The 25,858-nt window shown below is 44.8% G+C and overlaps 1 protein-coding gene across 1 annotated transcript; it reads right to left on the minus strand.

The window, feature by feature from the left end:
• Positions 1–249: 249 nt before the first annotated feature.
• On the minus strand, positions 250–25,830 carry LOC311131460 (endophilin-A2-like). The gene is made up of 9 exons (XM_084164473.1): positions 25,705–25,830; positions 18,702–18,770; positions 17,897–17,969; positions 17,557–17,700; positions 17,295–17,428; positions 16,981–17,139; positions 5,441–5,544; positions 4,762–4,901; positions 250–3,146 (listed from the first exon to the last, which is right to left on the minus strand). The coding sequence occupies exons 1-9, from the start codon at positions 25,747–25,749 to the stop codon at positions 2,953–2,955; spliced, it is 1,062 nt and encodes a 353-aa protein (XP_084020599.1). The 5' UTR covers positions 25,750–25,830; the 3' UTR covers positions 250–2,952.
• Between the last annotated feature and the right edge of the window lie 28 nt (positions 25,831–25,858).

Genomic DNA, 25,858 nt, shown 5'->3' on the forward strand with positions numbered 1-25,858 from the left:
GCACACACTGTATATATATTTTGTTGTATTTTTTGACTTTGTTTGTTTACCCCATATGTAACTCTGTGTTGTTGTTTTTAATCGCACTGCTTTGCTTTATCTTGTCCAGGTCGCAGTTGTAAATGAGAATTTGTTCTCAACTGGCTTACCTGGTTAAATAAAGGTGACATTTTTTTTTTTTTACATTTTGGCATCCAAGCAGTATAAGTTGAGCATTTTATTACCAAAACATTCCACACACTCAGTGCAGACTGCTTTTTTTCTTAATTTATTTATACAAAGACAGAAGGTGGAAACAAGACAAAGCAAGTACAAATATTTTGATAATACATTACAAGATATTGCAGTTAAATTTGACATACCATACTAAAATGACATACCAAAAGTAAAAAGAAAGCTTCAACTAACATACATACATTTACAATGTATTGGATAGACCTACATGCAAAGGTTAATAAAACAATTATTTAAAGGTTTCGTATATAAAAAATAATACTATTGAGTGCGAGAATGACCTTTAGTTTAAAAGAGAATTCTGGTACTCGAACTGATTAGACAGAAATAACCCTTTTTAAAAAGTGTAGTGTGACACAAAGGCATGCACAAATGTATGTACGCAGCAAAGTGCCGAGGCTGGAAATGAACAGAACACTTGGTACAGAAATGTATGACCATTGTAAGTAGCTTGGTTATTTTGGTTTGTTATTATTTCCCTCCTTCCTTTCCCAAAGGCACTGAAGCACCCCTAACTATGGATTCTCTGTTTGTTTTGGACTTGTGATGGTGTGTGATCCAGTCAGCACCAAGTTGCTCTTAACCAGTCCACCAACTCCACTCTCCCAATGAAATTAACGAGCAGGCCTGTAAATGTATTGGAGAGATCTAACACCAGTGAGGTGTTGTAAGTGACAGAGCAGAATGGTGGATGGAGGGAGCCGGCTGGGGCAAAGAAGAGTAGCTTAAACTCATGACCATTGAAAGTAGCCTGGACCTCAACACTGAGGGGACAGGAATATGTGAATGAAAGAGTGCACAGCAGCAAGTGTGAGTCAATCACATCGTCTCCACAACTATCAATCGTGGAGAGTCTCTTAGTGCTGATAGTATGCATCTTGGTAGTAGGGGCTTTTCCTAACAGAACAATCACCACAAATAAAATAAGAGGACTTCTGCTATATATTATTCCTTTTCCCTTTTTATCCTGTTCTACATCACTACCCTGTCTTTCCCTCATTCAGTATTTACTGTATTTGACGCCCTATGCAGACCTGTCCAGCAGCACACATACCAACTCCAGACTAGAACCCAACCCCTCCTACTAAGAGACCCAGCCAGGAGTATGATAACCAACGGAGTAGTAAAAAATACTAAATACAGAAAGAATGTGACTGACGTGAATGAATGGGATTTACTGATCCTAAAGAAGTTCAGTCTCACACACCCAGGCACATGAAAACAGGCCCACATCTATGTGCACTATGTGAGAGACAGACAGCGACGCCGCCAGCAGCGTTGTTGTCTATGGAGGCACTGGGACAAACAGGCTCTCGGAGAGGGAGGGTGGGGGCGGCAAGCGGAGTTACTAAGGAGAAGCTGAACAGACAGGCACTATGACAGCTAAAACCCAACTCACCATATCAACGTCATATGGTTTACACACCATGTACTCTATTCTATTTGGCATGTTTGGCTGTGTTTCCTCTTTTGAACAGATGATTAGACAGAGGAAAAGTAAAACACACAGACTTCGTATGTTGCTAACGTCACTAAACGTGCAGTAGCCCACCCCTGGGGAAAGGGGTTTCTTATAAATGTTAGTGTTTGACTTTGGGTCTTGTGTTCTCCTCAGGGGCTTCAGTCTCTGACTGTCTGGGTTTGAACACCCTCTCAGTAGAGGTATATAACTACACAAAACGTACAGTCTCTCATACAAACAGCAACAATCTCATTGGAGGACCAAGGTGCAATTTAACAGTACATTAAAAAAACAATAAAACAAGGCTGAAACCAAAACAAATCAAATACAGACCATAGCAAAACTACATATCTGAGGGCCTTTGTGCTCTCCTGTGGCTCAGGCATACAGCATGTACATAGTGTTGTAAATCTACTGACTGTAAATGGATCATGGCTACAAGGCATTACTGTAGTTGTTTACTGAGGAGGAGAATGGTTGTCTAAGCCTGGCCGGCAGCGGGCTCCAAGAGACGTCGTCCAGTCAAAATCCATCATTTGGAAAGGCTGTGCAGTTGCAGTGTGTGTGACACACTTGCCTTGGAAATAAGTCAAGTATTCACCAGAGTCCATACTGAAATGTGGGACCTAGAGAAACTTGATTTGTGACTGAAATTACTTTTTAAATGGTTGTAGTTACAAGTTGTACAGTTTTTACAGAGTCAGAACCAGCTAAACTGCAGATGTAAATATATTATGCTGCTTATTACATTAAGTAATAGATTTTGACCATTTCAATTTTAAATACATTTAATTTGAAACTCTTTCTATAGGGATATCTGTGGTTGACAGAAAATGTTACTTTAAAACATTAACAGTCTGGTTTAGTCCTGTTCTTCATGTCTGTGTCTGTCTGTCCGTCTTTATTTTTGCTTGGGGGGCAGGGGGGTCATATTCAAATCTCTTTCAGAACTGGAATGCGAGAAGCCACCATCTTCCAATTTCCCTCTTTCAAATGTCAAAATGACAAAGTGCCAAAGAGTACAGGTACGTCTGTGATGATGGCGATGATGGTGAAGATTAGGACAAAGACTCTAGAATCTGTCCAATAGATTTAACTGGCTCCTCATTCCCTCACTCCCTCACTCTCTCATTCCCTCCCTCACTCTCTCATTCCCTCCCTCACTCTCTCATTCCCTCCATCTCTCTCTCATTCCCTCCATCTCTCTCATTCCCTCCATCTCTCTCTCGCTCGCTCTCACTCATGTACAGCACTCTTTAGTGTGGCAGGGGGACGACGATTTCCACGTAGTTGAGAGGGAAGAATCCTGATTGGCCGTGCAGCATGCCCTCGTACCAGTTCTCGTCGATCTGATTGGTCAGGGTGATGATGTCGCCCTCCTTGAAGCCCAGCTCTCCCTCGTTCTCCGGGTCAAAGTCAAACAGGGCCTTACAGCACGGCTGTTCTGAGACTGAACGACAGAAAGAGGAGAAAGAGAGGAGGAGAGAGGGGTGGAAAACAGGGGGAGAGGGTTGAAAGAGTGTATATAATACCCTGGTAGACTAATCCCATCTCCTCTCTCTGTCCATCCGTCCCTCCCTCCCTCCCTCCTTCGGCTGGCTGACAGAGCTGGAACAGTGTCAGACTGATTGTGGTTTTAGGTTCACACGGCATTCTGTTTGTTAGCTTGTGATTCACACTGTAGTTTCAGTATTTGTGTGTGTGGCTAGGCTGGGATATTATCACACTGCAGGCTCAGACAATGAGAGACAAGATGCTGAGTGCTGGAGAGATGACCTGGCCCCCCATACAGTCCTGTGTTGTTCTTAGCTGGGGCCTGCAAGGGTTGGGGGACTACAGTGGCTAGGACTGGAGGGGTACAGGAAGTCTGTCTATGACTCATAGGGTGGAACACACATGCTGGTCAGTCTCACAACACACAAGCAGAAACACACACACGCAAAAGTAGTTGACCACACACTGATGGGTGTCCCAATCCCAACGTTTTGCATCATCTCTGTGAGACACTGTCCTGCTCCCCCTCCCCATCCCTCCCTCTCGCTCTCTCTCAGAGCTCAGGCAGCCCATGGCCATATCCACACACCAGGCTTTTTGTCTCAAAACAATTTCCTCTTTGTGTCAGTTTACCCCACAGGCAGTTGGCACAGGGCATGGCACAGTGGATATGGGGAGGGATCCATCACTGTCTCTGCCTGGGAGATTCACTTTCATTGTTGAACACAACACATCCCCTCCCCATAAATCTAGGAGACTTCCAGAGATACACTAACTCAAATATGTATCATATATCTTCTATCATTATTCAACCCATTTCTGTACCAGCATAACAGTGAATGTAGTTAGTATAATCTAGAATAAGCTTTACAGTTACACCAGCTTTCTGTACGTGACAATGATCCAGCTGACAATATGGAGAGTGGGTTAGTCCAATGGTACCACTGCATTCAGTGCAGGTCATTAAACTGTGTCAATCAAAAAGCTCTAGGCTTCGTATCTAAAAACAATTCTGATAAACATTTAAACCAGAGAAACAACCAAACCCAATGAAGAACCCAATCAAATGATTGAGTTCTTAAAATTAGAAGTTTCTCAAATAGCTTGTGTACAAGATAATGGATTACTTAAAATCACAGAACTTAAATTCTAGAGCTTTTTGATTTGACACTTGGCTCACTGATAGGATTGCATCAACCATTTCATACAAGTAGCTTTGCTGCCATCTCTCTGACAAACACACTCTCAATCTGACTCACATCTGGTTTTCTGAAATGACAATCTGGCGTGGAGGAAGTGTAACTCTGATGATGTCACAGGAAGAGAAGAACAAAGTCAAAAGGAGAAGAGGGCAACCAGCTGACAGCTGCCTGCACACCCCTCCTGTTCATTATCTCCACACACATCGAACACACCTCAACCTTCGACAAACACACACATTCATACTACACTGCAGTCTCAGTGTGAGAGTGAACCTCAAAACTGGCTCTGGTAGTACAATAAGATTTTAAAAAGTGCCTTCTCTTTGATGAGCTGATGTACACAGTAGGTAGCATGTCCAACTGTGTTACCTGAGTTGCGGGAGGGTGGTGGGGCAACGGAGGTCGTGTAGCCACCATTGGTTGATTGGTTGTCACATTCTCCAAAGTCAAAGATGGGTTTGGGCTTGGGTGTGTACTCGCGGCGTGGTCGGTTCTGGGCCTCGTTCATCCTGAAGAGGAAGGGAGTTAGATTAACCCAGCAGGTCCAGAGACCAAAGTTAATATCCGTTAGTAGACTCAATGTTAAAAATAGTACATTTGACATTTTTGTCATTTAGCAGTTGCTCTTATCCAGAGCGACTTACAGGAGCAATTAGGGTTATGTGCCTTGCTCAAGGGCACAGACAGATTTTCACATAGTCGGCTCAGGGATTCGAACCAGCGACCTTTTCGATTACTGGCCCAACGCTCTTAACCGCTAGGCTAGTAGGAAAATATCAAGAACTCAAAACGTACACAAGGTCAATTAGTGTGTACTGTATGCTCTGTGATTGAGGGCCTTGAATGTGTTCATTCAGATTCACAGGAGAACACATTGACATAGATATGGCAAGGGCACACATGCTTGTTATGACTAGACAGGGAGAAGGGGTTGGGGTTGGTGAGTGGGCTACTGTATCTGTATAATGACACTTTGGACACATAACTTGTAGTGACTGAGCAGGGAAGAAAGGTTAGGGATAGAGCTGGAGGCTGCTGCATTGTGTACCTGTCCCTGAGTTTGTCCGAGAGCTCGTCCAGGATCTGTGTGGCCTGTCTGTGGTACTGCAGCTGGGACTCCACCAGAGACGACAGCTGGCTCACCTGCTCTATCTGCACAGAGACACACACAGAGAGCAGGCTATGGTTACTGACTGTACACACTCACACACAAACAGAGATACAAGCATGCACACAGTCACATACACAGAGACACACGCACAAGGACCCAGCCCATGGTCACACTTGATACACATATGAGTAATAACAGTGGCATTCCCCTGGATACACAGTAATCTGTCTAATTGTAAGTGAGAGCAGTACAGTAATTAGATAAACTAGGGGGAAAACACACTTTGGTGATGAAATTTGACTTATGTTATAAAATACATTTTACCAAGACAAACATGATTATTCATCTTCTGAATCGTTCAGTGGGGTCTTTCTCTTACATATATCAAAAAGTCAAATTTCGTAACCTAATACATCCGATAATAAGCACCGAGCTCTGTTGACATAGCGGTGCAGGTTTCTCTTAACAACTTTTGAGGATTTTACATTTTATAGTCATCGTCTTCAAAGTTGTTTCCGCGGGTCGCAAAAAGCTCAATTATCATGTTCTGGCAATCCTACAAGGGTAAAAACTCCCAAAACATTTTAACGGATTATGATAGAGACATGAGGTTTGGTAGCCTGATAACTCACACTAAATTATTTAGCTGCTCGGTCATTCGCTACATACACTGAGTATACCAAACATTAGGAACACCTTCCTAATATTGAGTTGCAACAAATGTTCCATCCCGAGAATAAATCACTTTTCTCCTGGGTAATCCGGTATTTCCTGCCAAAACCGGAAGTGTCATTCAAAAGCATTATAAAGCATATAAATATGTCTGGATTTGATTAGAGCTTTGATCCACATGAAAATTCAAACCTGATGCTAACTGAGCCTGATGAGCCATATATTAAATACATTTTATGAGCCCTACATTAAATGACATTTAATGAGTCCAAGCCCAAAAAAGCCAAAATGATTGTGCTGTTATCCAATACATACATGATATAGGCTACTGCACATTACGCACAACAGAAAAACATAAAAGCCGATAAATGTAGCTAGCTACAGCGCATTCGGAAAGTAACTTTTTCCACATTTTGTTACATTACAGCCTTATTCTAAAATTGATTAAAATTGTTTTCACCCCCTCACAAATCTACACACAATACCCCATAATGACAAAGCAAAAACAGGTTTTTAGAAATTGTTGTTAATTTATTAAAAATTAAAAACGGACATATCACATTTACATAATTATTCAGACCCTTTACTCAGTACTTTGTTGAAGCACCTTTGGCAGCGATTACAGCCTTGAGTCTTCTTGAGTATGATGCTACAAGCATGGAACACCTATATTTGGGGAGTTTCTCCCATTCTTCTCTGCAGAGCCTCTCAAGCTCTGTCAGGTTGGATGGGGAGCATCGCTGCACAGCTATTTTCAGGTCTCTCCAGAGATGTTCGATCGGGTTCAAGTCCGGGCTCTGGCAGGGCCACTCAAGGACATTCAGAGACTTGTCCCGAAGCCACCTCTGCGATGTCTTGGCTGTGAGCTTAGGGTTGTTGTCCTGTTGGAAGGTGAACCTTCACCCTAGTCTAAGGTCCTGGGCGCTTTGGAGGAGGTTTTCATCAAGGATCTCTGCACTGCTCCGTTCATCTTTCCCTCCAGCCTGACTAGTTTCCCAGTCCCTGCCGCTGAAACACATCCCCACAGCACAATGCTGCCACCACCATGCTTCACCGTAGGGCTGGTGCCAGGTTTCCTCCAGACGTGACGCTTGGCATTCAGGCCAAAGAGTTCAGTCTTGGTTTCATCAGACCAGATAATCTTGTTTCTCATGGTCTGAGAGTCTTTAAGTGCCTTTTGGCAAACTCCAAGCGGGTTGTCATGTGCCTTTTACTGAGGATTGGCTTCTGTCTGGCCATTCTACCATATAGGCCTGATTGGTGGAGTGGTGCAGAGATGGTGGTCCTTCTGGAAGGTTATCCCATCTCCACAGAGGAACTCTGGAGATTTGTCAGAGTGTCTTGGTGGTTCCAAACTTCTTCCATTTAAGAATGATGGAGGCCACTGTGTTCTTGGGGACCTTCAATGCTGCAGACATTTTTTGGTACCCTTCCCCAGATCTGTGCCTTGACACAATCCTGTCTCGGAGCTCTACGGACAATTCCTTCCACCTCATGGCTTGGTTTTTGCTCTGATATGCACTGTCAAATCAAATCAAATTTTACTTGTCACATGCATCAAATACAATAGGTGTAGACCTTACAGTGAAATGCTTACTTACAAGCCCTTAACCAACAATGCAGTTTTAAGAAAGAATTAAAAAAAGAAGGAAAAAAAAGAGTTACAAATAATTAAAGAGCAGCAGTAAAATAGCAATAGCGAGGCTATTAGGGGGTACCGGTACTGAGTCAATGTGCGGGGGCACCGGTTAGTCGAGGTAATACAGTGGGGAAAAAAAGTATTTAGTCAGCCACCAATTGTGCAAGTTCTCCCACTTAAAAATATGAGAGAGGCCTGTAATTTTCATCATAGGTACACGTCAACTATGACAGACAAAATGAGAAAAAAAATCCAGAAAATCACATTGTAGGATTTTTAATGAATTTATTTGCAAATTATGGTGGAAAATAAGTATTTGGTCAATAACAAAAGTTTCTCAATACTTTGTTATATACCCTTTGTTGGCAATGACACAGGTCAAACGTTTTCTTCTGTAAGTCTTCACAAGGTTTTCACACACTGTTGCTGGTATTTTGGCCCATTCCTCCATGCAGATCTCCTCTAGAGCAGTGATGTTTTGGGGCTGTCGCTGGGCAACACGGACTTTCAACTCCCTCCAAAGATTTTCTATGGGGTTGAGATCTGGAGACTGGCTAGGCCACTCCAGGACCTTGAAATGCTTCTTACGAAGCCACTCCTTCGTTGCCCGGGCGGTGTGTTTGGGATCATTGTCATGCTGAAAGACCCAGCCACGTTTCATCTTCAATTCCCTTGCTGATGGAAGGAGGTTTTCACTCAAAATCTCACGATACATGGCCCCATTCATTCTTTCCTTTACACGGATCAGTCGTCCTGGTCCCTTTGCAGAAAAACAGCCCCAAAGCATGATGTTTCCACCCCCATGCTTCACAGTAGGTATGGTGTTCTTTGGATGCAACTCAGCATTCTTTGTCCTCCAAACACGACGAGTTGAGTTTTTACCAAAAAGTTCTATTTTGGTTTCATCTGACCATATGACATTCTCCCAATCCTCTTCTGGATCATCCAAATGCACTCTAGCAAACTTCAGACGGGCCTGGACATGTACTGGCTTAAGCAGGGGGACACGTCTGGCACTGCAGGATTTGAGTCCCTGGCGGCGTAGTGTGTTACTGATGGTAGGCTTTGTTACTTTGGTCCCAGCTCTCTGCAGGTCATTCACTAGGTCCCCCCGTGTGGTTCTGGGATTTTTGCTCACCGTTCTTGTGATCATTTTGACCCCACGGGGTGAGATCTTGCGTGGAGCCCCAGATCGAGGGAGATTATCAGTGGTCTTGTATGTCTTCCATTTCCTAATAATTGCTCCCACAGTTGATTTCTTCAAACCAAGCTGCTTACCTATTGCAGATTCAGTCTTCCCAGCCTGGTGCAGGTCTACAATTTTGTTTCTGGTGTCCTTTGACTGCTCTTTGGTCTTGGCCACAGTGGAGTTTGGAGTGTGACTGTTTGAGGTTGTGGACAGGTGTCTTTTATACTGATAACAAGTTCAAACAGGTGCCATTAATACAGGTAATGAGTGGAGGACAGAGGAGCCTCTTAAAGAAGAAGTTACAGGTCTGTGAGAGCCAGAAATCTTGCTTGTTTGTAGGTGACCAAATACTTATTTTCCACCATAATTTGCAAATAAATTCATAAAAAATCCTACAATGTGATTTTCAGGATTTTTTTTTCTCAATTTGTCTGTCATAGTTGACGTATACCTATGATGAAAATTACAGGCCTCTCATCTTTTTACGTGGGAGAACTTGCACAATTGGTGGCTGACTAAATACTTTTTTTCCCCACTGTATGTACATGTAGGTAGAGTGACTATGCATAGATAATAAACAGAGAGTAGCAGCAGCGTAATGGGACCAACTGTGGGACCTTATACAGACAGGTGTGTGCCTTTCCAAATCATGTCCAATCAATTGAATTTACCACAGGTGGACTCCAATTAAGTTGTAGAACCATCTCAAGGATGATCAATGGAAACAGGATATACCTGAGCTCAATTTCGAGTCTCATAGCAAAGGGTCTGAACACTTATGTAAATAAGGTATCCGTTTTTTAAAATTGTTATACTTGCCAAAAATTCTAAAATCCTGTTTTGGCTTTGTCATTATGGGGTATTGTGTGTAGATTAATGAGGAAAAATGTATGTAATCCATTTTAGTATAAGGCTGTAACAAAATGTGGAAAAAGTCAAGGGGTCTGAATACTTTCCGAATGCACTGTATATGCTCTCTTGGGTAAATAAATGAAACTAGCTCCAGTAGGCTAATCTTTTTGTGTGAACTGTTACTGTACTGTATTGTACTATATTATTGGAATTACACAAATCGTTCAAACCATGATAAAGCAGAAGAGAACATGCGATTGTGGTGCAGCACATGCGGACTACAAAGTTACAATTATGGAATAGCGAATTTGATTTTAAATTTCGAAATATAGGACCCATTTGTATAATTAGTAGGCTGACGCATATATACTGTTCATAATATTTCCCCTAATGTTATTAGCCTACCTCCTCTTCCTCTCTTTGTTGCTTCATTCCTTCCTTCCTTTCAATAGTTAAATGAAATAAGTTTTATCATTCTAATGACATCTTTGAATAATATAGGACTAGAATTAGATGCAGAAGGCTTTCACTTCTCTTCACGAAGATTGAATGGTTATGGGTCTGAATAAATAATTGCTATTACCTACCGCTATCGTGCGTTCACTCTTCTTTCAAACTAACTGTGAGTTCTATTGGGCTACTGTGTTTAACATTCAGCAAAAAAGACCTTGCGTCCCTCCTCTAATAGTTTATTGGTATAAGAAATGCTACAAAAATAAATGTCCAGCAAGCTATTCTAGTCTAGCTTTTCCTGCATGAGACTCCAAGAGCAAAGGAGCGTTTTTTTAAGGAGAGGCCAGAGCAGCACATGTGCTTGCGTATTGCGCAAGAGACAGAGGCTATAAGTTAGAAGCTTATTATGCATAACCCATCATTAACTAGCTAAATATAAAGGCTAATTGCTGCATTGAATTTATTACCTGAAAAAGGTAGGCTTGGACATCTATATACTGTATCAAATACAGGATGATCTATTTTGGATGCAATTTGAATGGACTTGATGGAGAGAGAGAGAGACTGCGAGAGTGCTCACGCGTGCACTGATTTAAAGCAGCGATATTTGAGTGATAGGCTGTTTTAAAACTCTGCAGCTGCAATAAAAAAATACAAAATTGTTACAATTTTTAAAAAGGTGACCCACGAAAGCCAGATGGAGATGGGTAAATTAAACACGCAGTCGGTCTTTATATTACTGTAACATAGGCTATGCTGCAGCAAGTGTAGGTCTACCTGTCACAAGAAAAAAAGTTACCATGATGAGATGATAGGTCTGTATGCATTGCGAACTGCTGCTCCATACTGAGATGGGCTGTCTGTCCCCACCCTGAGCGTTGATTAATCATGCAGAGGCCGTAGAGAAGCCAGATTTAGACATCACATATAATTTAACAGTGTCACGACTTCGGCCGAGGCTGCCTCCCCTCCTTGTTCGGGCAGGCTTCGGCATTCGTTGTCACCGGAGTACTAACAACTGCCGCACCATTCATCATCACAATGGTCTTGTCTCGTTATCACACACACCTGGTTCTAATACCCTAATTAGTCTGTGTATAAGTGTTCCCTCTGCCCCCTTGTCCTTGTGGGTGATTGTTTATTGTGAAGGTTAGTGAAGCTCAGTGGAGCTTGTGTATTTTGTTCGACGGGAGTATTTTCCCATGTGCCTTGTATTTTCCAGTGCACCTGTTTTGTGCCCTGGAGTGTGTTTGACGCATTTCTGCGTAACCCTGTATTTTCGCGGATTAAAGCCTGTTATTCTTTGATTTACCCTCCTGTGCCTGACTCCTTCAACACCACCTTATCACAGAATCACCCACCCGCTCATGGAGTCAGCAGGAGAAGAGCGCATGCCTGAAGTCGTGGCACGGGTCCAGGAGAATTCCACAATGTTGGCCAGCTTGGGGAAGCGATGGATTGGGTTCTTAAGGTCGTTCAACGCCTGGAGAGGAGAGAACCCGATCTGTCGAGACCAGCTGGCCAACCGGATCCAGCCACCTACATACACCCCAGCACCCGGAGGGATCCAGATATCCCGACCACGGGCGTTTGATGGGACGACGGCGGTGTGCCAGGGATTCCTCCTCCAATTGGAGCTTTACTTCGCCAGCATCAGGCCGGAACCATCGGAGCGGGAGAAGGTATCCGTCCTCGTTTCCTGCCTCTGTGGGAAAGCCCTGGAGTGGGCCAACGCGGTGTGAAACTAAGGAGGAGCCGCGTTGGAGGACTACAGGGAGTTCGCTCGCCTCTTTCGGCGGTCTTTGATCACCCGGCCGAGGATAGAGGGGCAACCTGCTGGCAGCCTCTCTTGGACAACCTGCTGGCAGCCAGAGGACGTCCTGGTTTCCACCCCGGACAACTCGGATCCCGAGCCGATGGCGCTGGGTGGAGCCGCCGGCCGAGAGAGCGGAGGAGGACAGCGACAGTGCCACTCTGGTGGCACAAAGGGACAATACACTACACGTCATAGTCAACTTTTCTTTGGGCCGGGAGGTGGCAGGCAGGGCACTCATGCATCACCCCAGGTATTGAACACCCACACTTGTTCAGAGCCCTCTGCTACCCTACCTATCGACTTTCCCGATCTCATGGCAGTTCCCCAGTGTAAGGCGTTAGTCGATTCAGGCGCAGCTGGGAACTTTATGGACAGGGCATTCGCACGCCGTCAAGGAATAACATTGGTTCCCCTATCCATTCCACTCAGAGCACTCGATAATCGACCAATAGGGTCCGGGTTTGTTACAGAAGTCACGATACCAGTCACCATGATCACCCAGGACTCATTGTGAGCAGGTAATTTTTTCGATTATTGAATCTCCTGCTTTCCCTGTGGTATTAGGTATCTCTTGGCTAGCACTCCACAACCCCACCTTCTCATGGCCGCAGAGGGCTCTCACGGGGTGGTCGCGAGAGTGTCAGGGTAGGTGTCTAGATGTTTCCGTTGGTGCAACCACGGTAGAAAGTCCAGACAGTACCTCCACCGTGCGCATTCCCCCTGAATACCTCAATCTGGCACAAGCGTTCTCTAAAACGCAGGTGACTAAATTACCACCTCATCGGGCGGGGGATTGCGCGATAAACCTCCGGGTAGACGCTGTACCTCCCAGGAGTCATATATACCCCCTGTCACAGGCTGAAACGGTGGCTATGGAAACCTATGTCACCGAGTCCCTGCGCCAGGGGTACATACGTCCCTCCACTTCACTCGCCTCCTCAAGTTTCTTCTTTGTGAAGAAGGAGGACGGAGGTCTGCGCCCGTGCATTGATTATCGACCACTGAACAGGGAGACGATAAGATTTAGTTATCCTCTCCCCCTCATTCCTTCGGTGATTGAATCAATGCATGGGGCGCACTTCTTCACCAAATTAGATCTCAGGAGTGCGTACAACCTGGTGCGTATCCGAGAGGGAGATGAGTGGAAAACAGCATTCAGCACAACCACAGGGCATTATGAATACCTGGTGATGCCCTATGGTTTGATGAATGCTCCCTCAGTTTTCCAGTCCTTTGTGAACGAGGTGTTTTCGGGACATGCTTGGTCGCGGTGTAGTGGTCTACATCGATGACATCCTGGTGTATTCCGCTACGCGCGCCGAGCATGTGTCCCTGGTTCGCAAGGTGCTGGGCCGACTGTTGGAAAATGACTTTTATGCTAAGGCAGAGAAGTGTATGTTTTTCCAGCAGTCCGTCTCCTTCCTTGGATACCGCATTTTCACCTCAGGTGTGGAGATTGAGGGAGATCACACTTCAGCCGTGCGTAATTGGCCGACTCCAACCACGGTTAAGGAGATGCAGCGCTTCCTTGGCTTTGCCAACTACTATCGGAGGTTTATCCGGGGCTTTGGCAAGGTCGAAGCTCCCATTACCTCCCTGTTGAGGGGTGGGCCGTCCCGGCTCCGCTGGTCTGCTGAGGCTGACCTGGCCTTCAGCAAACTGCGGGGTCTGTTTACCTCAGCCCCAGTACTGGCCCACCCCGATTCATCACTACCGTTCGTAGTGGAGGTGGATGCGTCCGAGGTTGAGATAGGATCAGTCCTGTCTCAACGCTCGGGTATGCCACCCAAGCTCCGCCCCTGTGCCTTCTTCTCTAAGAAGCTCAGCCCGGCGGAGCAGAACTACGACGTTGGTGATCGGGAGCTGTTGGCTGTTATCCGAGCCTTGACCGTGTGGAGGCATTGGCTCGAAGGGGCGAAACACCCTTTCCTCGTCTGGACGGACCACTGTAACCTGGAGTACATCCGGGCAGCGAGGAGGCTGAATCCTCGCCAGGCAAGGTGGGCCCTATTCTTCACCCGGTTTGATTTTACGCTGTCATACATTCCGGGTACGAAGAACGTGAAGGCAGACGCACTGTCCCGGCTGTATGACACAGAGGAGAGGCCCAGAGACAACACCCCCATACTCCCGGCCTCCTGCATTGTGGCACCGGTAGTATGGGCGATGGACGCGGATATAGAGCAGGCATTACGCACAGATCCATCTCCACCGCAGTGTCCAGCTGGGCTGCGGTACGTGCCTGCTCTTATCCGTGATCGTCTGATCTTCTGGGCACACACGTCACCCTCCTCTGGTCACCCAGGTATCGGCCGTACAGTGCGCTGCTTGACCGGAAAGTACTGGTGGCCTACCTTGGCTAAGGACGTGAGGGTGTACGTCTCCTCCTGCTCAGTGTGCGCCCAGAGTAAGGCACCTAGGCACCTCCCAACGGGTAAGCTACAACCATTACCAGTTCCACAACGACCATTGTCTCATCTTAGTATTGATTTTCTGACTGATCTTCCCCTCTCCCAAGGTAACACCACCATCCTGGTCGTTGTGGACCGCTTCTCCAAGTCCTGCCGCCTCCTTCCTCTTCCCGGTCTCCCCACGGCCCTGCAGACTGTGGAGGCCCTGTTTACTCACATCTTCCGGCACTACGGGGTGCCAGAGGATATCGTGTCCGACCGAGGTCCCCAGTTCACGTCCAAGGTTTGGAAGGCTTTCATGGAACATCTGGGCACCAGAGCCAGACCGAGGCTCCTGCGGTGGATGACTGGTTTCGGCACACAGAGAAGACGTGGGACGCTGCCCACGTTCACCTCCAGCGCGCCGTGCATCGTCAGAAGGCCAACGCTGACCGTCACCGCAGTGAGGCCCCGGTCTTCGTACCGGGGGATCGGGTCTGGCTCTCGACCCGGAATCTGCCCCTCCGCCTGCCCTGCCGGAAGCTGAGCCCGCGGTTTGTGGGGCCGTTCAAAGTCCTGAGGAGAATCAACGAGGTTACGTATACGTTGTTACTTCCCCCTGATTACCGTATTAACCACTCGTTTCATGTGTCTCTCCTCAGGCCGGTGGTGGTTGGTCCGCTCCAGGAGTCTGAGGTGCGGGAGGTTCCTCCACCTCCTCTGGACATCGAGGGGGCCCCAGCGTACTCTGTCCGTGCCATCCTGGATTCAAGGCGTCGGGTGGGGGGCCTTCAGTACCTTGTGGAGTGGGAAGGGTACGGTCCGGAGGAACGGTGCTGGGTCCCGGTGAGGGATATCCTCGATCCCTCCCTGTTGCGGGATTTCCACCGTCGCCATCCGGCTCGCCCTGCTCCAAGTCCTCCTGGCCGTCCTCGAGGCCGGGGTCGGCGCGCTGCTGGAGCTGCGCGTCGGGGGTACTGTCACGACTTCGGCCGAGGCTGCCTCCCCTCCTTGTTCGGGCAGGCTTCGGCGTTCGTCGTCACCGGAGTACTAACCACTGCCGCCCCAATCATCATCACAATTGTCTTGTCTCGTTATCACACACACCTGGTTCTAATCCCCTAATTAGTCTGTGTATAAGGCCCCTTAGTTCCAGTGAAGGGAAATCTTAATGGCCCTCTGCCCCCTTGTCCTTGTGGGTGATTGTTTATTGTGAAGGTTAGTGAAGCTCGGTGGAGCTCGTGTATTTTGTTAGACGGGAGTATTTTCCTGTGTGCCTTGTATTTTCCAGTGCACCTGTTTTGTGCCCTGGAGTGTGTTTGACGCATTTCTGCGTAACCCTGTATTTTTGCGGATTAAAGCCTGTTATTCTGTGATTTACCCTCCTGCGCCTGACTCCTTCAACACCACCTTATCACAAACAGTTCCATTTCACGCCATGCTGTTCATATAAATAGTTCTCGACACAAACCATACACCTACCATACAAAGGTACTTAAATATTTTGTCTTGCCCATTTACCCTCTGAATGGCACACCTACACAATCATTGTCTCAAGGCTTAAAAATCATTCTATAACCTGTCTCCTCCCCTTCATCTACACTGATTGAAGTCGATTTAACAACATCAATAAGGGAAAATAGCTTTCACCTGGATTCACCTATGTCATGGAAAGAGCAGGTGTTCTTAATAGTTGTGTACTCAGATTACTTTAGTCTAAGACTGCCACCATTGAAGTCGTTTGTGGTGATGAGGGGCACGAAGTTGCACAAAACAAAGTCATCAGCGATTGGATCGTCTCTAATCAATCAGAGTAAAAGCCAATGACAAATGTTCAAACCACCGCTTTACCCATGTGTGTTCTGGCCCAACACATCGGTTTCGGACCAATCAGACGGCCCCGAATGTGTTCGCATTCGGTGAAGGGTCGGGGAGGTACTCAGATCATGACTCATTGCAGAGAAGAAACGAACGTCCGTAGGCGTGGCGTAGCGTTTGGAGCAAGGAGTCTGGGTAGCCAAGCAAGAGGTTTGGACCATTGGTTTTCTTAGAGGATTATCTACAAAAATAACATTATTTTACTAATTGGTCAAAATATGGGTTTTTGATTGGACACCCTATATAAACCCTCAACAGAAGGGCGGGTAGGGCTAACCACAGTTAACATAGGCCATTGAGCTGATTAACGCTGTACATAGATTATATTTCATGTTGACCTAAATTGGTTTATGCTGCAGGTGACACTCTTGTTATGGTGGAAAAGTGTGGATTTAACCAGTAAATCTAATTGAACAAATGACCTTTAGCACACAGATGGCACTGCTTGCCCCCAATGGAACTGGTCTGTCACTGAGCAATCAGATAATGAAATCATAAACATCAGATTGATGATAGGCTGGGTATTCCCATTGACATTATGAATGTTATCAGGGGACAGGCCAACACCCACAGACAGGTACTACTTACGTCAGTCTCCAGTATGTTGTACATGCTGATCTCGGCCACCTCTTTAGATTCGTGGAACTTCTCCAGGGCCTGTCTCAGCTCCTCATCTGGTATCTTCCCTTGGCGCTTCTTCTTATAGTCGTAGTCCAGACGCCTTCCCTCCAGCTTCTTTAGATGGTGCTGGGGGATGGCAGGAGAGGAGGAGGGGGGAGAAGAGATGGGGGAGAAGAGATGGGTGGATGAGGGATGTAAATCACATTCAGTTCAAACTAGAGAGATGACAAAGAGGTTGGTTTTCAGCAGCGGATATATACGTTTGTAATGTGATACAGTACCTGTATCTCTCGGAGGTCCTTGTCACACAGATTTTGTAATGGATCGATGAAGTTCTGTTTGACGTCGATGTCTAGAGAGTCCTTAACCTCCGCCAGCCTCTTCATGGTCTCCCCCGCATCTACTAGAGCCCCACCTGACACAGTAAGAGCAGACGCTGAATCACATCAATAGATTCAATTCACCACTCCACAAAACAGATGCCATCTATGCACTGGCAGGCATACACACTCACAGACAGAAAGGCAGACGGACACAACGTACCGAAGTTGGTTTCCTCCCCTAGGTCCCGGCCGTACTTGACCATACACTCTCCCAGCAGGCCCTCAGCTTGGGGATAGCCTGGGTTCTTCACCTGGCCTCTGATCTTAGACACAGTGTTCAACATAGACAGCTTCGCCCGCGATGCTGAGAAAGGGACAGAGAAAGGGAGACAGTGAGAGGGAGGGATGGAGCGGTGGCAGTTATAGGACTTGTGTTCAAGCTACTGTATATCTGTGATATAGTATAAAAGGCATTTTCCACCACCAATTACACATCTAATATTAATTTTAATTGAAAGTCTAATTAAGACACTAAGTCTCTTTCTGGTTCATTGCCTTACCTGGGTTAGGCTGCAGGTACTCTGATGTTTTAGATATGACCTCCACCACAGCTTTGCTGGTCACATCTACTTTCTACAAAACACAGGGGAGGGGACGTCACTAACAATCACAAGGAAATATGAAACACAATGTCGTTCCTTTAATATTTTCCAAATCCTTTATTTGCGATGAGACTAGTTTCCAAATAGGCAATGAAAAAGTTAATGAAATATTGTCACTTCGCTAATTGTACTGTTAAATGAAACTGACTTTGTGAAACAACCAATCAACAACCAATGTTCATTCAGCGGAGGTCTGTACAGTAGACCACTACAGTGAAGGCCTTTTCTGTTGATTGCTGGAGTTCTCCATGACAGTTGGCTGGAGCAGAAAAGGCAGGTGTGCTGCCAGTCTGCCACTCTATGGATCTATTCACAGGGCTCCCCTATGAATACTATACTGACATACTGTACCCAGCATGCAAACTGAGACTGCTCACTAACAGCTGACTCTTCACTTCAGTCGACAGCTATGCATGATGCAACACTCCCTTCTAGTGCATGGTAGTCTAGACTTTATGGCCATATGCAAGTAAGGTATTGTGAACGTGGCTGTATTATTAACACCATCACTACTGTATTATGTAACACTGTAGGGCATATCTATTCATGCACTGTGTTGTTGGGCTATGTGTGTCTGGTTGTGTTAACTTATTAGCCTTTTCCCTGATGCCATTCTGTAAACCTGTAAATATATTTGCCGAATGGATAGGCCTAATATATAGAATTCTAACGTATTTCATGTAGAGTCAAAGAGGCATTATACCCTTTCCAAATCTTTGAAGTCTTCATCCAGTTTCGTTCCCTCTGCACCGCCAACCTTCTCACTGACCATCTGCACAGAGAGTGGGAGAGAAAAGGGTCATTATTACACAATACATGTGCTGTTCTTGAGAGTGTATCAGAAAGATCCCTCAACAGATATGATTGTTTCTTACTTATCATTTTAAAGAAAATACAGCTGGCCAGTTCTGCCATTCACACAGTAATGTTCTAATCGTGAAGGTAACAGTTGAATCTTAACTGACAATCTGTTCTGACTGACACCATCAAACAACCCTGTAGGAAACAAAAGAAGTTGAGTTCTTTTTTCTCACACACTGATGATACACCCCTGTGCAGAAACAAATACAGGCTTGTCTGGATATGACCATTGTAGATCATTGGAGCCTACAGTACAGATTCTGAGGCTGAATTATGTAAATACAGTAAAAGGACCAGATGCTGGAATCCTGTACAATATATTTTATCCTCTATAATGACCATGTACTGTAGGGTAGTGAATCATCTCATAACTGTAAACATCGGCTATAGGCCATTTCTCACATTCACTTCAACATGTTGGAACTTGTTGTGTAAGACAACAATACGTGCAGGCCACCCAGCAGTAAATGTAGCCTACACGTTTACCTTCTCCCGCGATCTTCCCCTGTGTGGAAAAAGACTGCTTTATATGTCTGCACTTTAAAGGGATACTTCAGGATTTGGGCAATTATGCCCTTTTTCTATGTCCCCAGTCAGATCAACTAGTGGATACCATTTGTATGTCTCTGTCCAGTATGAAGGAAGTTAGAGGTAGTGTCGAGCCAATGCTAACTAGCGTTAGCGCAATGAATGGAAGTCTATGGGTATCTGCTAGCACGCTAACGCTAGTTAGCAATTGCACTAGCGCTAGTTAGCAACTTCATTCAAACTGCATGCAGACATAAAAATGGTATCCACGAGTTCATTTGACTCTGGGAAAGTAGATAAAAGGTCCTCATTGCCTAAATCCCGAAGCATCTCTTTAACACTATGTGTAAAAAGAAAAAAAAGAAAGAAAGAAATCACCCTCCCCCTACTGCACCTCTCTCCCTCAGTTTTGCTTCCCAGTTCCTCCCTCATAAAATGTCTCAATTGAACTACTTGGCTATATCTAGGCTGACTACAATACAGTATGTAGTAAGGTCAACATTTCAACTAATTTTCAGCTTTGACCTGTTGCAAGTACCATATGATGATCATGACACCATAACATCACAGTGACGCAATAACATGTTCACTCTCTCGATATGATTTCATATGAATCTAGCTGCCAGTGCCTTGACTATATCAAAACATTAGGGCTGATGATATCAGTGTCGCAATAGTTTTTCCATGGCAAAAATGAAAACACAAAGCAGACCAAACTCCTTGGTCCTTTAAAAACCTGCTGTATGTAAAATATGGTGTGCTATAGCTTGGAATATAAATAAATGTGACTGAATGACAACATAATGATGTTTGTTTCCAACATTAGGGCTGTTTTCCTAAAGATGTTAAATCTGCTTACTGTTTTGTTTCCTTGCCATGACAGTAACGAGTATCGCAATACTGGTATTGTCCCAACCCTACAACACATATGGGGAAACTGTACGTCTTGATTCTACTCCTTTCTGGATTTTCTATAATAACAATACCCAATGTTTTTGAAGTGACGTAAACCGCTACGTTAATTGAAAGCATATGCACTCTTTTATGAGGAAACTTTAGGATACACATTCAACATGTTTAGGCCACGTACTGTATTCAGGCATCCCAGTTTAAAAACTTTTCCTTGCACATCATATCCCAAGAGTTTGTATACTTTTTAATTCCCCATAGGCTATCGGTAATTCTTGGGTATTCGAGTAGCCTACATTTCTCTCCCTTCTGCCATTCTGTCAGTCCTAAACATGTCAGGGAGGTCTAGCTAACCCAGTTATGACCAGGAGAAAAACAACTGCCTGTGGGGACAAAGGGAGCAGCAGACACTGCCAGCGGCAAGGCACAACATCTACCCACTACTCCTGCACTCTCTGAGGCCAGGACACAACCAGCCATGTGTCCCACTGCATGAGGGGCTTCACTCCAACAAGAGGATATGTATAGGCTATTTGCATTTCCACCGCTCTCAGCCCGGGGAGAGGTATAATCATTGAAAGCCTTTCCTTGTGCAAATATCACATTATAGACTAGTTAGACTACAAGCACTTGATGGGTGCAGCAGCTCGCCTACCTTTAGATTACAGTTACAAACTGTAGTATGTATGAGGTAAACATGATACCCTGAAGGACTGAGGTCATGAGTAAAGACACAGACACACCTCAGGCTACGTAGGACTGCTGTAACATTCACTACAGTCGCAGAAAGTGAGGTTGGTGAGAGCAAACTTATTGATCATCTTTTCTATTATGTGACATGATGTGGCATTTGGTTTTACTTACTGAAATGGTTCAAAATGAGTTATGCCAGTATACTTCATGGGGGAGGACATGATTGGTATATTCTGTGCCCATTAATACAAACCACATTGGGGTGAAAAAAGCTTTGTATAGTTCAGAAAATATACAGAAAAAAAATATCAACGCAACATGTAAAGTGTTGAGCCCATGTTTCATGAGCTGAAATAAAAGATCCCAGAAATGTTCCATCTGCACAAATTTGTTTACATCCCTGTTAGTGAGCATTTGTCCTTTGCCAAGATAATCCATCCACTTGACAGGTGTGGCATATCAAGAAGCTGATTAAACAGCATGATCATTACACAGGTGCACCTTGTGCTGGGGACAATAAAAGGACACAAAAATGTGCAGTTGTCACACAACACCACAGATGTCTCAAGTTTTGAGGGAGCGTGCAATTGGCATGCTGACTGCAGGAATGTCCACCAGAGCTGTTGTCAGAGAATTGAATGTTCATTTCTCGACCATGTCGTTTTAGAGAATTTGGCAGTACGTCCAAACGGCCTCTCAACCACAGACCACGTGTAACAACGCCAGCCCAGGACCTCCACATCCAGCTTCTTCACCTGCGGGATCATCTGAGGCCTGCCACCCAGACAGCTGATGAAACTGTGGGTTTGCACAAGCGAAGATTTTCTGCACAAACTGTCAGAAACCGTCTCAGGGAAGCTCATCTGTGTGCTCGTCTTCCTCACCAGGGTCTTGACCTGACTGCAGTTCGGCGTCGTAACCAACTTCAGTTGGCAAATGCTCACCTTCGATGGCCACTGGCACACTGGAGAAATGTGCTCTTCAAGGATGAATCTTGTTGTTTCAACTCTACCGGGCGAGCGGTTTGCTGATGTCAACGTTGTGAACAGAGTGCCCCATGGTGGCGGTGGGGTTATGGCATGGTCAGGCATAAACTACGGACAACAAACACAAGTGCATTTTATCGATGGCAATTTTAATGCACAAAGATACTGTGACGAGATCCTGAGGCCAATTGTCGTGCCATTCACCTGCCGCCATCACCTCATGTTTCAGCATGATAATGCATGGCTCCATGTCGCAAGGATCGGTACACAATTCCTGGAAGCTGAATATGTCCTAGTTCTTCCATGGCCTGCATACTCACCAGACGTCACCCACTGCACATGTTTGGGACACTCTGGATCGAGGTGTACAACAGCGTGTTCCAGTTCTCACCAATATCCAGCAACTTCGCACAGCCATTGTAGAGGAGTAGGACAACATTTCACAGGCCACAATCAACAGCCTGATCAACTCTATGCAAAGGAGATGTGTCGCGCTGCATGAGGCAGATGATGGTCACACCAGATACTGACTGGTTTTTTGATCCACGCCCCTACCTTTTAAAAAAAGGTATCTGTGACCAACAGATACATATCTGTATTCCCAGTCATGTGAAATCCATAGATTAGGACCTAATTCATTTATTTCAATTAACTGATTTCATTATATGAACTGTAACTCATTAAAATCTTGCATGTTGCGTTTATATTTTGCTCAGTGTATGTACTTCATAGTACCAGTTGTTGCTACAGACTTGTACACTGCTTTTACACTGAGTGTCAGATCTGACAAGTAGAAATGGACACCCAGCGAATAGAGTGATGACTTCCTGTGCATGCCGCGCTACTGATTCCCCACTTAATGTGTAAGCCAGAGAATGGATAATCTAAACACACACAACATCTGGGGTAGAAAGTCCACTGACTGAGGGATGGGGAAAGTGACTCATATAGAGGAATCTGAGTGGGGATGAAGAGCAGCCAAAATGACAGTGCAGGAGCTAATAGAATCAGTATCTAAGCCAATGGTCTTAGCCCATAAAAATGTGTTTGCTTTACATCAACAGGTGGGGAAATGGTGTGTTCAGTTCTTCCTAGCCACAAAACTGCTACTTTGGCAAAACATGGATGGTGGCTGTGCTTTCATAGGCCTAAAATATGTTGGGGAGGAATAATGATCTTTGGAAAAGTAGGCCTACAGCTGGAAAAAAAAAAATATATATATATATAAAATACATAACCGCCACAGAGCGTCTTGAAAGTAATGAGTAAATCTCCTGCTGAAAAAGATACAGCTTTATTTCATAGAAATCTTCAAAAAAGAGAAATGTAGTCACATTTTAGTTATGCAGTGAAGCAGACACACAAGGCCACATACGTGCCGGCTCCTGCTAGCTAGATAATGAGGGAGGAGAGCACAACACTGACGCCTGAAAATACCATCTATTTTAACAGAGAATGGTGTGATTGTAATCCTATTGGGTGAGAGACGGCGTGATAGTGAGTCAGCTGCCTCCTTAACAATGGGCCAACCGCTGCCAGGCTTTCTCCTTCTACACAACATTATAGAAAAACATCTCATAACTGTCTGACACCTGAATTAATCAAACACTGATCATGCAGCAGCCTCACACTGGCCCCACTGACCCTGAAGGGAAAAGGCTGTGAAGGACTTTGTAACACTGCTGGCAAAATAGACATTACACACCTATACATTTGGATCATGAAGTATGTACTCTGCTAATAGGCCTATGTGAGATTAGGCATAAAAATACTATCCACGTGTTCATCTGACTCTGGGGAAGTAGATAAAGGGCCTCATTGCCAAAATCCTGTAGTATCCCTTTAACCTTTTGAGCTGCATATGATCCTTCAGTTGACCACTCCCTTTGTGAGTGAATATGATAGGATCAGCCATCTGCAGACTCCACTCTGACCCACCATTTCCTCTAACATTCCCACCAACTTCCCTGTACATATTGCAAAGTATGCCGCTGCTGCAAGACAATGAAAGGCATTTCAGATATTGAGTCAGATTAAGTATTATCTATGATACTTGGTGCATGTGTGTAAACAAGTTGAATGTGTAGGCCATGTTTGCCAGGTTTTTGAAATGTGTTGAAAAGGGGGGCAGTAAGTAAAAAAACATGGGCGTGTGGGGTGCTGCGTATACATATTATCTAAAGCCAACTTCGTGCATTCCATAAGAGCAGAAAAAAGTGCTGTAAAAAAAGAGGCCTATTTCCAATCACATGCCATCATTGGTAGTAACATGCATGCTCATGCTTTGAATAAGCATGTTCTTTTGTGCCTTGCAGGGGAGCGTAATTTATTGTTTGCGTCAGGCATTATCGACTCCTATGGAGTTTGGCAAGAAACTGCAACTGCATTGCAGTCCAATCCAATCTGGGAAAGTACTGCCTCATTCATCTCTCTTTGCCCCCTGTAACACATGCACGGGCACATACAAACAGTACACACATGCACTGCAGTTCTGCCGCTCCATTTTTTGGGGGGGTTTTCACTTGCACTTTCTTTCAGTCTTCCCAACGGATTGACTCTTTTCCCTCTTTATCTCCCCAACAAGGATCTACACCCGCTCCTAACAGGAAGTCGGGGTAGAAAGCAAATGGATTTTCTGCTGAGATCAGCAGGAAGTCTGACTCAAGTCTCTTTTAATAATCAACAACCAGAACTGAGATCAGACAGGGAGGGCTCCAGCCAAACTGAGGAGATTTTATTTTTACTGAAGAGTAACAATGTGTACAAATGTATTATTTAAGAGATTTCCTATGCCCTACAAGGCAGTTAATACCAACACCAATCCACACAACAAAATCAATATCCTCAGGGTATAGATAGCCTAGTGCCTTCAAACAACTATGGACCTCGAAGACAGTTACACTGCATTTTTTCCATTGTTCCCCTCTAATCAGGGACTGATTTAGACCTGGGACACCAGACCGTGTGTGCAATTAATTATTTTGGTAGAACAGAAAACCAGCAGGCTCCGGACCTCGCAGGGCAAGAGTTGAATACCCCTGGCATTGTAGGACAAAATGTGTTACTTGAGGGTGTGTACACACCCCTAGCTTTGCCTGTTGAGTGACAGCTGACAGAATTGACACATGCACTATGTAACTAACGGTAGCTCAGCTGTGCACTAGGATTCGATACCTGAGAAGTGTTTATCTTGTTTAGATTCTAAGCACACAAAAAGTAGCTAGTTTAGCTAGCTAAACGTTAACTGTCAAGTTTATCATGGCATTATTTTGAATTGAAAGGCTCTTACCAAGTGTTAGCTCGCTAACGTAGTTTGCTGACGTTTGCCAATGAAATCAGTAGGACACAGTTACTAGGTAGCTTACTATTTTATTTTCTTAAGAATGTCTAGCTAGTGTCTAAGGTAGCTAGCTAATTAACCATCTAGCAAGATAACTAGTTAGCTCGCTAAGACACGTTGCAAGCTAACGTTAGCTAGTTACTGTTAACTTAGCGAAGTATACATTTTTATTGAACCCGTTGATTGCTAACGTTATAGCTATAACGTTAGCTAATACTTATTTAAACCAATGTGTTAGTTATAGACAGACATGCAAACAAAGACTATTACAGAACTTCAGAAGTGTATAAAAGCTAACTAGCTAGCTGGCCATATGCTAGCTAGCTGTTTAGCTACGTTAACTAGCTACAGTAACAGTTATTCGGAGGGGAGAAAAGTTGTTCGCTAACCTGGCTGGCTTTATAAAACTGCTTCTTAAATCCCGCTACTGACATCTTGGACCCGGACTGTGTTTCACTTTTTTAGTAAATTAAAGTTGAGAATAACTAGTTAACTAAATTATACTAAATCGTTAACTAATACGCCGTGGTCATAACATAAAAT

The sequence above is a fragment of the Coregonus lavaretus genome, assembly GCF_964263955.1.
Source record: "Coregonus lavaretus genome assembly, chromosome: 6".
Taxonomy (NCBI): Eukaryota; Metazoa; Chordata; class Actinopteri; order Salmoniformes; family Salmonidae; genus Coregonus; species Coregonus lavaretus.

Bases quoted from the DNA above. Each gene is read 5' to 3' on its own strand.
- LOC311131460 (XM_084164473.1), bottom strand. From the start codon at position 25,749: ATGTCAGTAGCGGGATTTAAGAAGCAGTTTTATAAAGCCAGCCAG. The intron at 5,545-16,980 runs GTAAGTAGTACC...GTCTCTGTGCAG, and splicing joins ACAACATACTGGAGACTGAC to ATAGAGCAGGTGAGCCAGCT. The intron at 3,147-4,761 runs GTAACACAGTTG...TCTGTCGTTCAG, and splicing joins ACCACCCTCCCGCAACTCAG to TCTCAGAACAGCCGTGCTGT.